Source organism: Lissotriton vulgaris, chromosome 2_1 (assembly GCF_964263255.1).
Source record: "Lissotriton vulgaris chromosome 2_1, aLisVul1.2, whole genome shotgun sequence".
NCBI lineage: Eukaryota > Metazoa > Chordata > Amphibia > Caudata > Salamandridae > Lissotriton > Lissotriton vulgaris.
Window position 1 is genome coordinate 32,059,139 of NC_141687.1, and position 16,504 is coordinate 32,075,642.

At 46.4% G+C, this 16,504-nt stretch overlaps 1 protein-coding gene across 3 annotated transcripts in view; it reads left to right on the forward strand.

Annotated features, from left to right (window-relative positions):
• The window catches only part of STK16 (serine/threonine kinase 16), a 291,111-nt gene that overhangs the window by 154,715 nt on the left and 119,892 nt on the right, over positions 1-16,504 (forward strand). For 2 of the 3 annotated variants that reach the window (XM_086954379.1, XM_086954378.1), the window contains exons 2-4: positions 7,543-7,676; positions 9,950-10,059; positions 15,907-16,126. In XM_086954379.1, coding sequence (XP_086810505.1) covers positions 9,974-10,059; positions 15,907-16,126 — 306 coding nt within the window. In that variant the 5' untranslated portion in view covers positions 7,543-7,676; positions 9,950-9,973. The remainder of the gene's footprint in view (positions 1-7,542; positions 7,677-9,949; positions 10,060-15,906; positions 16,127-16,504) is intronic. The other variant, XM_086954380.1, reaches the window with a different exon arrangement.

Below are 16,504 nucleotides of genomic sequence, written 5' to 3' on the forward strand. Positions count from 1 at the left end.
CGCTATTCTGGGGGCTCTCCCATCCCATAGTAATGTACGCACCTCCCCCTCCACTGCACTAAAGAAGGCATCAGGAACTTTAGTCGGACAGTTCTGTAGAACATAGAGGAAACGCAGGAGAGCAAGCATTATAAAGAGGGCAGCCCGGCCAACCAAGGAAAGTGGCAGGGATCTCCAATGCTGGACATCCGCTCTCAGTAGAGCAAGCAACGGTGTCAGATTGCTCTTGTAGAAAAGTACCGGATCCGGTGTAACAAAGACCCCTAGGTACTTAAAGCCATCTGCCGCTACCATTAGTGCGCAGTCTTTTGGAAGAGGTGGAGTCTGTCCATGAAGCATGTACAATATCGATTTGCCCCAGTTAATAGAATATCCAGAATGCTTCCCATAGTTAGTAAAGATGTCTAGGACCACCCGAATGGATCTATATGGATATGTCAGGTATAACACTATATCATCTGCATAGAGTGATATTCTATCTTCGTATTCAGAGGACCTTCTCAGGCCTCTAGTCATCACGTCATTCCTTATCCACGTTGCTAGGGGCTCCAGCATTAATGCAAATAATAACGGTGACAGGGGACAACCCTGCCTTGTACCTCTACGAAATGAAAACTGTCTGGACGTGTAATTATTCACTCTAACCTGTCCGGATATGTCGGTGTACAACAATCGAACCCATCGTATGAATTTTGGGCCTAGTCTTGCTCTTACTAATACTTCAAACTTATAGGACCATTCTATTGAATCAAAGGCCATAGAGGCGTCTAAGGATAATATAGCAGCGTCCTCTTCTAAATATTCCTGCCGGACCAGCACGTTGTGTAGACGACGGATATTACGGGCCTTAATTCTTCCTGGCATAAAGCTGGACTGATTCGGGTGTACCAGGGAGGTTATAACTGTCCCCAATTGCGTGGCTAGAACCTTCGCCAAGATTTTCGCCTCCACATTAATTAATGAGATCGGTCTATAGGAGCGACAGTCTTCCACTGGTTTGCCTGTTTTATAGATGACCACAATACTTGCCAATCGCTGGTCTGGGGGCAGAGCACCTTTTTCCCAGCTTTCCTGATACATGGCCCGTAGATGTGGGACCACGTGGGTGGCCGTAGCTTTAAGAAATTCCACCGGGGTACCGTTGGGTCCCATAGCCTTCCCTGATTTTATTCGGCCGATAGCCGTTCGGATTTCCTCATCGGAGAGATCAGCCTCCAGGGAATCCCTATCGTCAGCGGACAGGGCAGGCAACACACACTCCAAAAGCTGACGTGATTCCTCAGCTGTATATATGGCTAACGGTGAGTACACTCCCTCAAAGTGGTCAGCAAATGCCTCAGCTATATCTCCAGGGCAGGACACTATGTCTCCGTTGGTCGCCCGTATCCTAGGTACCCACCTCGCACCCTGCTCTTTCCTTTCCAACCAAGCGAGTGTCTTACCCGCCCTGTCCCCTAATTCGTATAGTCTGTGATGAGTAGCCGTCTGTGTCGCAATCATATGTTCTTGGGCCTTCAAGTTGTATTCACTCCTTTTGAGTGTCATAGCATGTACCAACTCCTCCGAATGGTGGAGTGCACATCTTGTCTCTATATCCCTGAGCTCGTCTTCAAGCTGTGTCAGTATCTCCTGCCGTTTTGCTACATACTGCGTTTTCAACGAGAGAGCGTACCCTTTCAGAACTACTTTATAAGCTTCCCAGATCGTTTGTGCTGGGTCCACGGACCCCACATTTTGATAAAAAAAAGTAGCCAGTCTGTACATTCAGCTCCTCCCTTGTATCGGGGATCTTAAATAGTCATGGATTAATGACAATAGTTCGGCTTTGTTGTCTAGCCCTGTGTGTGAAGTCTAGTCCTACAGGGGAGTGATCTGATAACCCTCTGAGATATGTCTTGGGTCTCCTAAAATTACCCACTGAGACTGCATATGTTAAGAAGTAGTCAATCCGGGAGAGGCTGCCATGTACACTGGAGAAATAGGTATAGTCTATGGGGTTGTCCCGCAATTCTCGTCCCACATCTATAAGTCCCAAAGCCGTAGTGAAGTCCGACATAAGGTGATTTGGCCGCACATTTTGACTTACAGGACGTCTATCTGTTAGGTCATTCATCGTTATGTTATAGTCTCCCCCCATTATTAAGGTCCCATCAGGCAGATCCGTGAGTACCCGGCCTAATTCAGTTAAGGCCGCCCTGCCAAACGCCGGCGGTAAATAGACTGATGTAATGTTTAGGGCTCTTCCCTCCCATTGGGCCTCAACCACTGCAATCCTACCAGCGGCATCAGTCCTTGTATTAAGAACAATTAGGGGAACATTTTTCCTAACCAGGATACACGTGCCTCTAGACCCCGTAGTGTAATCTGCATGCACTAGAAGCCTATATCCCCACCTATTAAGGGCCTTACACTTATTGCCAACCAGGTGAGTTTCTTGCAAAAGAACTAAGTCTGGGGATTGTCTTTTCAGATATTGTTGAACTATTCCCCTCTTAATTTTATCTCCTATCCCATTAACATTCCAAGTTAGGACAGACAGCACTGATTCACGGTCAACTACCATTAGTTTCAATTACCAACATCGCGTTGTAGGTCGGAAATAAGGCCCACAGTATCATTGGCTTGATATAGCTTTCAAAATCAACACCAACTAGTACTTTATCATCCAAGCATGAGCGTAAAGCCAAAGAACAATATATCTTTTTGTGGTCACAGTAATGTCTATCTTCTCTTTTCGTGGCATAAAACCAAACAGTTTGAGCAATATTATGGCAACAACAACAGCACTCGTCCCAACCCTCTACCACCCCCCTAGTGCCTTTTAACTACCCCCCATCCTGCTACCCTGCCTGTGGATTTAGAACTACCCACCCCAAACGCGGCAGAGTGCCTCTCACCCCATTGAACATGCTAGAAATGCAGGAGGAACCACTCTTCCCCCCCCCCCCTCCCCCAGCCCTGGCTATGTTAGACTTATCATTTATGACTACCACCGACTTTGCTCTAAGTAAATTCGTACAACATCATATCACATCAGTCTATACAGTAGATACTTCACATCATCCATCCCAAGTTACGCATTAAGCAATTACATCACTAAGTTCACAGATCACCACCCACCGACCTTTTACTTGTTCATCGTGCACCAAGGAGGCTGTCTCAGTTCAGCATATGGGCAAGTTAGTCCTGTTCCTCTAGCCTGCTAGATTCCATGGCCGCCTCTGTGAGTGTTTTAGTCGAGCACTCGTCATTTTGTCCTCCTGGTTGACCAGGCCGATTCCTTCTCCGAAGTTCCACCGTGGTCCAACCCTCCATCCAGTCCCAGACTGCCTCTGGTGAATCGAAGAACCACGATTTCCCCTTTGATTCCACTCTTAGCCTCACTGGAAAGAACATTGAATATTTCACTTCTCGGTCTCTCAGTTCTCGATTTACTGCTTGGAAACTCCGTCTCTGCGCCTGGACTTTAGCTGTGAAATCCGGAAAGAAAGTCACTGGGTAGTTGTCGATCTTCAATGGCGGAGCAGATCTGGATGCTTGCAATATGATATCTCTGTCCCGATAGTTGAATACTCTGGCGATCAACGGTCTCAGGGGAGCTCCTACTTTAGGCCGACCCCCTGGCACTCTGTGAACTCGCTCAATAGAAAAGTAGCTGGACAGCGTCTTTGGTTTCAGATGTTTTGTGATTAATTCCTCCACGTATAGGTCCGCAGCCGGCTCCTCCATCTGCTCTGGAACACCTAGTATTCGAATATTGTTGCGGCAGGCCCTGCCTTCATAATCGTCCAGCTGCTGCGCCATCCTGTCTTGCTTTTTTTGCATTTCAAGCATCTGGCTTTGTAATTCAGAGGTGTCTGTCTGTAAAGCAGTCGTCACAATCTTCAATTCCTTCACCTTCTCATCCATTTTTCTAAAATCGGCTCTGAGTAGTGAGACCTCAACTGTGACTGAGTCCACTGATGTGCGTACTCACCCAATTGCCGCCATAACATCATGTAGAGTCGGCTCTGTTGCTTTCGAGTCTCCCGCTCCCTGACTCTCCTTATCCGATCCTGGCGACTCTACTTTTTCCCCTCCTTTAGCCCAAGCAAATTTGGCTAACTTATTTTGGGCATTGGTCCATGTCCCGTTGCCCCCGGTTGCCATTGCTGGAGGGGCCCCAAACCCACTCAGGCAACAAGGTCGTCTGCGGAGGGGTACGTGTTCACTTTTGTCTATCCTTCCACGTGTAGTACGAGCGTCTTGCCTTCTTATTTCAACACTCTCCGCCTATCAATCTGGGTTGCGGCAGCTTGGGACTCCGAATTATCCACAGGCCACCCACCCAGCACAGTGACGCCTTTTCGATGCACCCTGTCTCTTCACTGGGCGTCATGAAGTTTCTTAACCGCACCCAATCACTTATATCACTGTTCTGCGGAGTCCATCGGGGATCAGAGGGGTCCCGTTATCTCTAACACACACAACACTTCAACTGAAAGCACTTTAAGTTGTGGACATCAAGTAAGAAGCATTGTGAGCTGCAGTTTGGCATGTTTGTAAGAACGTGAATGAGGTGAGGCAATTGTTTATCCAGCTAGAATGGGAGGTACATTGTGGTTACTGCATTGAATAGGTTCCCAACACAGTGACGAAGCTTTGAGATGAGAAAGAATCCTGAGGACTTGGGTGAAAAAGAGTATTTGGCATCTCGCTGTACAGGGCTTGGGGTTCTAGATGAAGAAGGTTGTCACAAAATGATTTGCCTAACGCTAGGGTAGAGAGGGTTTCTTTATGAATCCTGAATTTGAAGAAGACATTTGTCACTATCACCTAAAGAGGAAGGGAAGTTCGCAATGAGGAGAACTGATTGAGGATGATCAGCCACCATATTTCTTGTAGCAAAAAGGATTAGTTGATAGCTACTGGTTTGTGAATCTGTGGTGTGTTTAATGAAGCACGAAGAGCCTTGTAAGTGGAGCGCCTTGTGGAGCGGCTAATATGTTTTAATTATCACTCAGATTTTTTTCTCTGAGTCATTGGACTATTTTGGTGTTGATGTGTCCTTTTCATTGCGTGAAGCTGCACAGGTTTTGAACTCTCTCGAATTTTGAGGGAGCCAAGTTGGAGACTCCAGTTTAAAAGCGGTTGCAGTAATCCAAGCATAACATTGTGACCATGGTGAAAATAAAGGTCATTTTTTTGATTGAAGTGCAGCAGCAGTAGAACCTGTTGAGTTGAGGAAGGCAATGCTGCTCGGAGGGGTGGGGGGGTGCACATTTGGCTGGGCAGTTAATGATAATTCACTGTTAAACAACACTCCGAATTTGTTTTCTTGGTCTTCAGGGGTTCGAGGAGATTCTAGTTCATTATCAAAGGTACAGCGCAGGGCTACTGTTGCAGGGTCCAGGAGTAGAATTTCAGTTTTCTTAGTGTTGAGGGAAGTTTAATTATTCTGCATCCATTGGTGAGCCTGTGAAACCAGTGAGACAAGCTTAGAAGTTTGTAAGTTCATCTTTAAGCTTGAGGTGTAATTGTGTGTCTGCAAACATGTGATATCCGACCTTGTAGAAGTCAAGCTAGGTTATCCAAACAAATGTTCAATGCCGTTGGGGATCGGACGGAGCAGGGAAGTACACTGGGTGACTTTACGGGCACAATGTTCCATGGAGGGAATGATAGCAATGCTTTACCACAGATACAGGCCTACATAAACACTCTTTCTATAAGTATCATCATTCGATAAGTTCACAGGTATTGCCTTGGCCCTGGAAATTGACTAGCTCTTTCCAGACATTTAGTAAAGTGGTCAGTGCCTTGGTGGGGTTGGTGGTCAGTGCCTTGGTGGGGTTGGAATCCTAGGTGAAAGCCACTTCAGAGCTATTTGACTCAACTTACGGAAGTTGGCCAACAAAAATAATTTCAAGCACCTTAATAGCACAAGGAAGACCAGCAGTGAGTCTGCAGTTAAATTGTCAGGGTGTGTAAAGGATTTCTTTAGTCAAGGAGAGAGGATTGTTGGAGGGCCTGAGGTGTGTTTTTAGGGAGATGATTAGTTGGCTGTTGATGATAGATAGGTGTGAGGTCAAGGCTCATGGCTTGGCCGATACTGATGTTGCAAGGAGGAGAGGATTTTGTGAAGGATGTTCATATATTACTTATGTCAAATTGGGAGATGGGTGCAACCCAGCAGAGAGGGCTAGCAATAGATAGGAGGGCACATCTCCCTGGTGAATGGAGTGTTATGGGCCCTTCAATGGTAAAAGATGATAGTGTTGCAAAGTCTGATAAGAGCATTGCCGTGCTAAATAATATTCGGGCCACCCTATCCTTATAGATAAGGAACAGTTCTTTGGTTGAACTGCTGATTCAAAAAGGTGGGCATTATGGGGTTCTTTCTCTGCTCTGATACATGTATATCATCGGGAGTCGGCAAAGATCAGTGTCAGATGGGATACTAGGAATGTTTTTCGCTAGCTTGACTTTTCAATTAGAGGAGCTGTCAGGATATCTTATTTTGTTCTTCTAGGGGAACAGTTTCCCCGTGAATTTGGGAACTGACATATTTAGAGCCGTGGGAAGTGTGAATTCCAGGCAAGAGGAGTTTCTAGAAGATCTTGAATTTCAAGGTGCATTAGGGTCAGTGCTTCAGACTGTATTTTCTTCAGTTAATATGGTCATTCTATGACAATAATATTCTTATGTCTTCTGTCTTGCTCATAATCGCTGTTGAATTTGGTTAGGTGGAGGTCATCCCAGCATACGTGTTGGAACTCTAGGAGCTGGAGCTCGGGTTTCAAGGAGAGCAGTATGCCAAGAATCATGCCATCCTCATGAATTGGTCCCAGAAGTCCTCTTGCGAACATTTGGGTACATTTGTTCATATAGAAACAAAATATAAGCTTTGTCAGAAATGGTTAGATTGTGTTGAGCAAGATCAGTGAGACTGCATAGGACTGTGCTTCCCCTTTTGCACAGATAACATAAGAGAGTGAGATTTTGACTGCCTAGATTGAAAGGCCGTCAGTGAGTTGTAGGATAAGCTTTGATGTGCTTTAAAAGAGAGTACATTGAGATGGACAGAGCAATCGAGTTTCCTCTCCTATGAACTCTGCTTTTCTTCAGAAGTTCTAGTTTGTAAGATGGAGGTTAACTTTGCTGCAGTGCTATACAATAGCAAGCGCTGAAGATGTTGAGCCAAGCAAGTCTTGGTGGGGTAACTAAGGAGGGGGGGGGGCATTGTTTAGGATGAGGTCATGAATGTCCTGGTAGATTTTGCATTGAGGAACATGTCCAGGAGGGAGAAAAGTATTGAGTCATCAGGAGAGGGGAAGAATCCATGAAACCTGGAGCATAAGGTTGGAATTGGGTGGGCGTGAGAACGTTCTCAGTTTACAGGGGCAGATGCTGGTGAGACAAAGAATGTATCCAAGCTGGAATGTTGACTGATTATGGTTATGAGCTTCTTGGCTCTGGTTTAAGCCCCAAAGATTGTCCGTGTTCCTGACTCTTATCTTTCAGTTACTGTAGATGCTGATCAAGGAATCTTGTGCATTACAGGAGATTGCAATCTTCAGACCAGCAAGTACTGCTGATCTTGAGGGAGTCAAATAGTCGTGAGTGAACACCCTTTCCCCAGCTGATGTATCCAAAGTGTACAGCAGGAGGTTGCTGTTGCAGTCTACTGGCTTGAGGTAGGTGTCGTTAGTTATTCTCATGAGCGTAATTGACTGAAGTTTGTTTGCTCTGTTTTGAAATAGCAATATGGGATATGTACCATTTTGTCTCACATGAAACTGCCAAAAATGTATTCTTGCTAGGCATTAATTTGGAAATGTGTGCAATTGGGGGTCATTTATGTTGTGCACATCAGCTATTGTGTGGCCCCATACCATTTTTGGAATCTTGGCTTTCTTTATAATTTCGGTAATCTCACAGACCAGCGCAAATGTGTTGTGAACAATGTATTAGTTGATATTGGTTTTCAACAAGAGAATATCCCCTACTCTACAAGATCTAATTCTAATCACTACTGTTAAGCAACTCTTGTAGACACTCATTCACTGACTATTCTCAACACACTGAACTTGTATATTTGCAAAAATAGTTCAAAGTTTATTATGTTGATTCCCAATGTATGTACAAAAAATACTTAAAAACAGTAAAAAAGGATAATTGCTATACCATCAATGCATATATTCTCATCTTGTCACTTTCTTTTACATTACAATGCTGGTTCAATATGACATGAGAAACAATAAACCAGGTCTTCTTCGTTATAATAAGATCTTTGGTTTTCACAAAGTGCAGGTAAGCATGAAGAGAAGGACACAGTTGCATCCAGTTATTACAGATACTGTCAAAGGAGTCAGACAAGGACCGTCATTGCCCCCACATTGTTCCTGCTGTCTATAAATGCTGCATCGATTACCTCTTGGGTTGTGATAACGACTCTCCGGTTCTAGGGGGAATTAAAATACCCTCCCTATTATTCACAGAGGGATACTTTATTAGTATCAGAAACCCCCAAAGGCTTAGAGACCCTTTTGAGTAAGTTTAACATATTCCGCCTAGTAGATCATGGACTGCCAGTTAACGTGAGGAAGACAACAATTTACGACCGTCCACCCTATAGAGGCTTTAGAGGATCAATAATGTTGGAAGGGGAGGAGCTGGGGAAAGTGCTAGATTTTGATTATCTTGGCAATCCCCTCTCTAGTGCAAATACCTGAGGTTATCCGGTTATCAAAAGTCCTCGTATACTAAAGTACAAGGCAGCAGCAATTTTACAATTCGCAATCAAGTGCTCATTGCATCCAGTTTCCCCTCATCCTGAGGCCTTGAGGGCCAAAGCTCAATTCTCCACATCATATGGAGCCAGGCTCTGGGGATATGTTCATTTAAAAGCATGAGGTGGTTGAGTATAACATTTTAAGAGAAGCCCTTAAATTGACCCAAAGCATGCCATTGATTTTAAAGCATAATTTAGGTTGTCAGTCTATTGAACCCCTAGTGCACCTGAAACCTATTCTGTTTTGGGTACACCCAGCTCTTATTTTGAAAACAATATGAATATTATCGACCCTCTTCACAAAAGCCCTTTATATAAAGTTCAGGTTAAATTCATTATCGCTTGCTTCCTTTACCACTAAATAAAATAGTCAACAAGATGGAAACAAAATGTGTCCTGTCTGCAGAAGTGCAGAAGAAGCCGATGATCACCTCCTCGTTTTCTGGCCAAGGTTTTAAGCAGCGTAGGCGTTGGATTGCACCTTTGTGCCGCCTTTTAGGTGTTGTACAGTACAGGGGAGAGATAAGGATATGCAGAGCAGACACATCCCTGGTCATTGTTTTCACCATCGCTAACATGTTGGAGAGTATGTGGCCAATTCGCAAAAACTTCTCTTTCTAACCCTTTCCTTGCCCTCTGCCTAATGCATATCCCCCTCCTTTTTGTGTTTCATTGTTTTACTGATTTTAGAAGTTGTTTTTAATTATAATGTAAGCTGAAGCACTTGCATTGATATCCTGAACCAGCAAACATGTTGAGTTTGATCAACATTAACACGAGGAGCATGCTGTCATATGAACCATAGTCCCTACTGAGTGTTTCCTCATGAATGCTCCATACCTTGGTAGGCTTTAGATTTCACTAATGAAAGGATTCAAGCAGATTTTTGGAACTTAATCTTCCCTTGGAGCAGGGCCGTTTTCTCCTTGTAGTAAGTTAAATCTCAGCTGGTGCGGCCTCTGTGCTATGAAGCACTTTTCCCAGGATGAAGGCAGTGAGAGTAGCCACTGCCTCAGACCTGGCAAGCACTTGAAGGGGCTCTGTACTGATGTCTGTTCTTCGGATCATGTGACTCTGATGTGGAGGAAGTTGATGTTAACTATTTCCCTGCAGTATCCTCGTGTATAAACTTCCCCAACAAGCTTCTTTGTAATTCCTGTGTTCACTTCTTTCCAGAGACTGAAGAATGTTCCAGGGACCATGGGGCAATCACTGTGTATCTGCTCTCGAGCGACTGTGACCATTGAAAATAAGCGGTATCGCTTCATTGAGAAACTTGGTGAAGGGTGAGTAACTAGAGATATGGAAGCTAATGGGGCAGCGGGGTATGCACAGGGCCACAAGCATGAAAAGGGCACAGAGAATCATAGAAGGAAGGGGTATTCCAGATCCTGATAGTGAACTACACTCGTAAGTCAACGCAAAACAGCCACCTAGAGTCCCAGTCCCAGAGTTTCAATCCACTGGAAGGGCCCTCCGATCCCAGATGAGAGGGCATCCAGTAACCGGAGGGCAACATGCACTCCGTAGAAGGATTAAACTGATCCCAACAGGGTATTCAGAGGAGGCGTATTTGGGAATGCATCACAGGAGATGAAGCAGGAAGGTAACGGAATTTATTGCAGGTGGCAAACGAGCCGAAAAAATGAAATCCTGAGTGCCTCTCCCCATGGACTCCCAATGCCACCCCCCCCCCCCCAGGTACAGCCCCAATGGGAGTGGCTCTCAGGAAGTCCATGTAGAGGTGCAGCTACAAGCATAACAGGAGGTCATACCTGGAGCGCATGTGGGAAGTCATATGGGGAGGCGTGTTTTGAAGCCAAAAAAGGTGGGACACGAGCAAAAGCTTGTTGAGGTGGCGTACCCGAAGGCCCAGAGCAAAAGTCAACCTGTAACTTTGAGTGAAGGGCGTGTTCAGGAATCCAAGGGGGAGGAGTATGCCGGAGTGTAAGAAGGGCCATATGGTATAGTGTAGCCATGGTCTCATGGGTAGGCATTCTCTCGAGCTAAAGTTGACTCGTATGTAAGAAGTCGTTCCAGTGGTGTACTCAGAGGCACCTTTGGGAGGTGTACCAAGTCCAAAAGACAGGACAATCCAGCAGCCCTGGGGCCGCTGCCTGGGGTTATTAGGATCAATTAATGGAATTATATCTGCAATGGATGAGCAGTTGAAAGGTGAAAGCCAAGTAGTTTAGAGTACAAACATCCTATGCAAGAGCCTAAGGTGCATACTTAGAGGCCATTTGCAATCCCACGGAAGGATGGTGGCCTTCGGAATTGTCCGGCCTTGTGTATACTGAAATCCAGAGAAGAGGCCTTATCAGGCCCTTGGTGGAAATGTTAATATTAACTTTTTTTTATAAGCAATTTTATCCAAGTGCTTAACATGTAGCAGAAGGTATTGGCATAAAAAGAATGGAGACGGCCTCCTCAAGAGAAGGTAATAAATGAGGGTGTGGAGTTATTGAGTATTTGGTGAAAAGGAGAACAATGATTGCGAGGAAAAGAGTTTGTGAATGAAGGACTAGAGCGGCGAAAGATCAAAGTCAGTGAGTGGAAAATAGAAGGGACCGAATCACCATGAGTGAGAAACTATCGAAGGGAAGGATGTTTTTTTAAGACAGAATGACATACGGTAGGGAGAAAGACTAGGTACAGAGACATTTGAGAAGAAACTATCTACCTAGAAAGAGATGACCTTAAAAGGATACAAATAGACTCACTAGACAGGTGCTCTTGCTAGCTCGAGCGGTAGGTCAACACTTGGCAATGATGCAACATGATTTAGAGACTCCCTGCTGCTCAGTGGTGGCAGGCAGGCCACAAATGTAAATCCCCTTTAATCCAACTCAGCCATCTACTCTCCAGCAGTTCAGTAAATTGAGTGCCATTAAATTTGGTCATAGTAACAACTGCAATTTACACCTCTAGTAGTTTACAAAAAAATGGGGAAAAAAAGGTCAGCATTATTAAAAGATTTCCAGATGTAGGAGACCACAAGGACATGCTGCCGTTTGTGAAGTAGTCGTGCTAGGCTACGCCCTGCGTCTTCCCCGTGCCTCTTACTTGTGCATGTTGTGATTTTACCCATCTCTAGCTCTACTTCTGCAGATACATTCATTGAGCACCGGTACGTTTGTGGGGCCTTGTGCTGCAGTGTTTGTACGTCCGCAATCATGAGTACAGGCTACACAGACAAACAAAAACGACGCCTTATTACATTTTAGTACGTGTGCATTGACAAACGTCAACAGGTAACTAGACCACTTCTTTTCTGCATCGCTGTTTATTTTGTTCGCAGTAAGTAACAGAGGTTCACATGTTAATTGATTTTACTTGCAGTTTTTGTTTGCCCCTATAATTAAAAATAAAATGGTCACACCCATCTTAATGGTCATGTCTACTGCATCCACCCCACTTCCTTACCAAACCTCACAGCTCCCAGGCCTCCCATGACCCTTCTTCCAAGGGCTGCACTGCCATAGCTGCAGACGGAGAGCCTCTTAAGAAAGACCCTGTATGAAAGCCTTGGGCCTGGCTCTTGAACCAGTCACTGCACTGCCACAGCTGCTGTTACAGAGACACTTAAGAAAAGCCCTTTATGAAATCCTTGTGCTTGGCTCTAGATTCAAGAGCTGCACTGCCATGGCTGCTGAGCGAGAGCCGGTTAGGAAACGCTCTGTATGAAATCCTTGTGCTTGGCTCTAGATTCAAGAGCTGCACTGCCATGGCTGCTGAGCGGGAGCCGGTTAGGAAACGCCTTGTATGAAATCCTTGTGCTTGGCTCTAGATTCAAGAGCTGCAGTGCCATGGCTGCTGAGCGGGAGCCGGTTAGGAAACACCCTGGATGAAAGTCCAGAGCCTTGGATCTTGAGCCAGTAGCTGCAGAAACAGTCTCTTAGGAAGGACCCTGCATGAAAGCCTGGTTGCTGGCTTTTCATCCAAGAGCTGCACTTCTGTAACTGTTGATGGCGCACCAGTAAACGTAGCTCCAGGCCTTAGAGGTTTGGTTTCTGTTTCAAGGGCTGCACCACGCTAGCAACGGATGGAAAGCTATTAAATGAAGTCCAGGCATTGAAGCCTGGGTTTTAGCTCATGGTCTAAGGATGACACTGACACTCGGTGTCCCAGTCTGGATGCAAGGACCTCACTGCTCTAACCCTTGATAGAGAGCCAATAAACACTGTCCTGATCTCCAGACCATGCGCCTCAGTACCGATGCGAGGGCTGCGCTCCTCTACCTCTTGGTAGAGAGCCAATAAACACTGTCCCACTCGCAAGGCCTGCTGCCTAAGTCCAGATTGAAGGCTTGCAGTGATTTCTGATTTTGATCTTTGTCTTTGATCAACTAGGCATGCAGTGGTAACCCCTAAAGAAGGGCTTCTGGGGATAGAAGCCTGAAGTGCATTGGGATTGGGGAGTTCAGTTGTTGAAAGCACCATATGAACGGTTTGACCTTTAGAGGCAGCACGCTTTGGTTTTTACTGCATCGATCAGGAATAACATTTCCAAAAATGACGCAATAAATTTATGTAAGAAAAGCAACAAAAAGTGAAAACTTTGTGTGAAAAATAGAGGCGAGTGTGGCCTGGAGACGGAGTGCGACCAGAACAAACACAAATCCCCAGCAGGTGTTTGTGTGCTCCAGTATAGCGAGGACACAGTGATCAGAGGGGACACCCATGTTTGCACACAAAAGCATTGACGCATGGATTACATTCATATTGAAAGTGTAAGCTAGGAGTCCTGAGGTCCACCATTCTCTGTGCGTCTGGTAACATGTCACTCTATAATGTCTAGTGGTCTGCTGTGCACATCTATGTAATGTATTTAGGTCATTTTGTCACACTAGCATCAGCACTCCTTAAAGGGCAGGACCCCCGATGACAGTGTGCCGAACAATGACTATGTTGGGTGGTAAATGGGGATCTTCAATTTGTTATCCTAAGTAGCACAGGTGTGCTGAGGGTTACTGTTTCCCTAGTCGTGTGCCTGCTCGAGGACCTGTGATCTACTCTATTCTATTCATCAGCTTTGTAAAGCGAATAGCTACCCGGCACCGGGCTTCCCAGCACTGTCAGTTCCAGCTGAAGTGAGGGTAATAAACCAAGATCAGGGGAGAAGATACGTTTCTAGCTTCTTTCTGAAACTCATGAACTTGTATTCCATTCTCAGGCTGATGGGCAAAGAGTTCCAGAGTTTAGGTGCAAGATATGTGAAGGGGCCAGCCTCCCCTCCAGCTCTGTTGACTCTGGGGACAAGCAGAAGATCAGGACTGTTGGAACTGAGAGCTCCCTTGGTCCGATGGGAGGCGACCAGTTGATCGAGGGTACCTGGGCCCTATTTGTGTTTTGTGTCATACACCTCGATGTGAAGTGAGGGCTTCGGATGGAGAGCCAGGGCTGCTATCAGAGCGTAAATACTATCACTCTCTGGGAAGCACCCGGAACGCCTTTGCAAGTACTTTGTGTTAAGAGTGCCAGTGTGTTCTTGACCGGAAGCTGCGTGCAGACGTCACCTTCATCAAGGATGGTCCAGCCTCTGTTCCTCACGCGGAGGATCTTGATACAGTCTCATCCGAGTAGCCTTGGAGATCGAGAGACCTGCTGGATGACCAGGGATGGGGCAGAGCTCAAACTCTCTGGCCCCCTGGGCTCCCTGTCCCATACAGGGAATAGGACTTGGCTCCATGGTGCAGCCGTGTTTCGAGGGTAAGTGCATGTTCCCTGGGTAGCCTTGAGCTCCCGAGGTCCTTCTCTGGCACTTTGAGAAAGGACCCCCAGCTTCCTGTTGTTGGGACTCAGGGTGAAGACTGATTTGGTTTTCGAGAACACTTTTTCTGCAATGGTTTTTGCTCTTCAGGTCTGTATATCGTTTTGTAACCAAATAAATGTGTCGCTCCCCTGTCTCTGGAGCTGCAAGCAGCTGAGGACGTAGCAGCTGCAAGAAGCACTGGGAATAAATAGCTAGGAGCTAGAAAGTGCTTGGGCACGCCACATGCGGACATGTTCTATTCTGTTTATTTTCTATACTGCTCAGTGCTGCTGGGTGTCTTTTTCTGGGCATGTTTGAGATAGGAGCTGTTCTGGAAACGCAGAGAGGGCCCAGACCTGCAGAAGGTAGCGCTTAGACAAGGCAGGCGTGATGATGTGAGGCAGAGGCAGAGGGGCAGGCCTTCGGCATCTGTTGCAGTGTCAGACCTTTGGATTGTTTGTAATTCATATATGGCATTGCAACAGTCTACCGGCTGCCTTTGGCATTCCATCAGAGCACGTTTTTGGTCGGTCAGGGATGGCTTCCCATAGCCACTTCAAACATTTCCAGTACAATATCATGCAGTTAATTGTTTGGAATATGTGTGTTGAGCAGTGTTGTGTCTTAATGTGTACAGTAATAGGATAGTGCTGGTTTGCCTAGGTGCTGTACTGAGTGTGGTAGTACCACTTATCTGGGCTGTGTTGAGTGTGTGTGTGTTGTTATGCATGATGTGTACTGTTAGAAGTTACAAGTGTGATGCCTGATAAATAAATTGCGTAGCGTTTTGCAATTAGTGACACATCGCTACATGCTGCATCTGAGCTGTGTTGGTTGTGTGTGTAGTGTTCGGTCTAATGTTTAATCTTTGCGTTACTTGTATGATACCAAAGCTTGTTTTGCAGTTCTAACAAGAGTTGAGGTTGAGCTAGGTGATGCCTTACTAGCCCGTTGCTGAAGAAAGGGCAATGGGCACACATTGATCTGCAGCAGGTGCACCGCCCAGAGAGCTAGTTTAAAAGGGTGCTGCACATACCCCCTTTACCCAGGGTTTTCTGCTGGAGGCTGGCGTCTGGCTGCCGCTTGGGCATTAGGCTCAGCCCCTCCTGGTACTCCTTAAACTAGAGCGCTCCTTCCACAGGGTGCCTTCATGCTGAGAGTTGTCGGGTGGTTGGCGAGTGGGTGGATCACAAGGGACCCAGCACCTTCTCTTGGCAGGAAGAGAAGCCACCCATCACCCGTTACTGTGGGAGGCAGGGGTGGCGTCCCACGCCTTCTTCCTAGTAAATAGGCAGGGTAGTAGTACATTAGTAGATGTGATGAGGGAAGAGTATTCTGCAAACTTGAACTGCTCCAGACATTTTGCTGGTGTCTTGCAGTGGCTTCAGCTATGTGGACCTGGTGGAGGGAATCCACGATGGACGTTTCTACGCTTTGAAGAAAATTCTCTGCCATGACCGAGATGGCCGGAAGGAGGCTCTGCAGGAGGTGGAGATGCACCAGCTCTTCGATCACCCCAACATTCTGCGCTTGGTGGCACATAGCGTGGTGGAGAAAGGGGCCAAGTGGGAGGCCTTGCTCCTACTCCCCTTTGTAAAGGTAAGAGACAGAGCGGCGCTGATCCTGGTGGACGAGGGTGGAGGCTTCACTGGCAAAGGATGGCCTGTAATGGGGTGGGGGCTCTGAAAGGATTGATTGCCATTAGCTACAATGGGCCTCCTGCAGAGGTTCATAGGGGCAGCATGGAGTGGCTGGAGGCGAGTGAGAAGGGGCAGACGAGAGCTGAGGGGCAGCATGGATTGGCTGGAGGCGAGTGAGAAGGGGCAGACGAGAGCTGAGGGGCATCATGGAGTGGCTGGAGGAGAGTGAGAAGGGGCAGAAGAGAGCTGAGGGGCATCATGGAGTGGCTGGAGGCGAGTGAGAAGGGGCAGACGAGAGCTATGGGGCAGCATGTAGTGGCTGGAGGCAAGTGAGAAG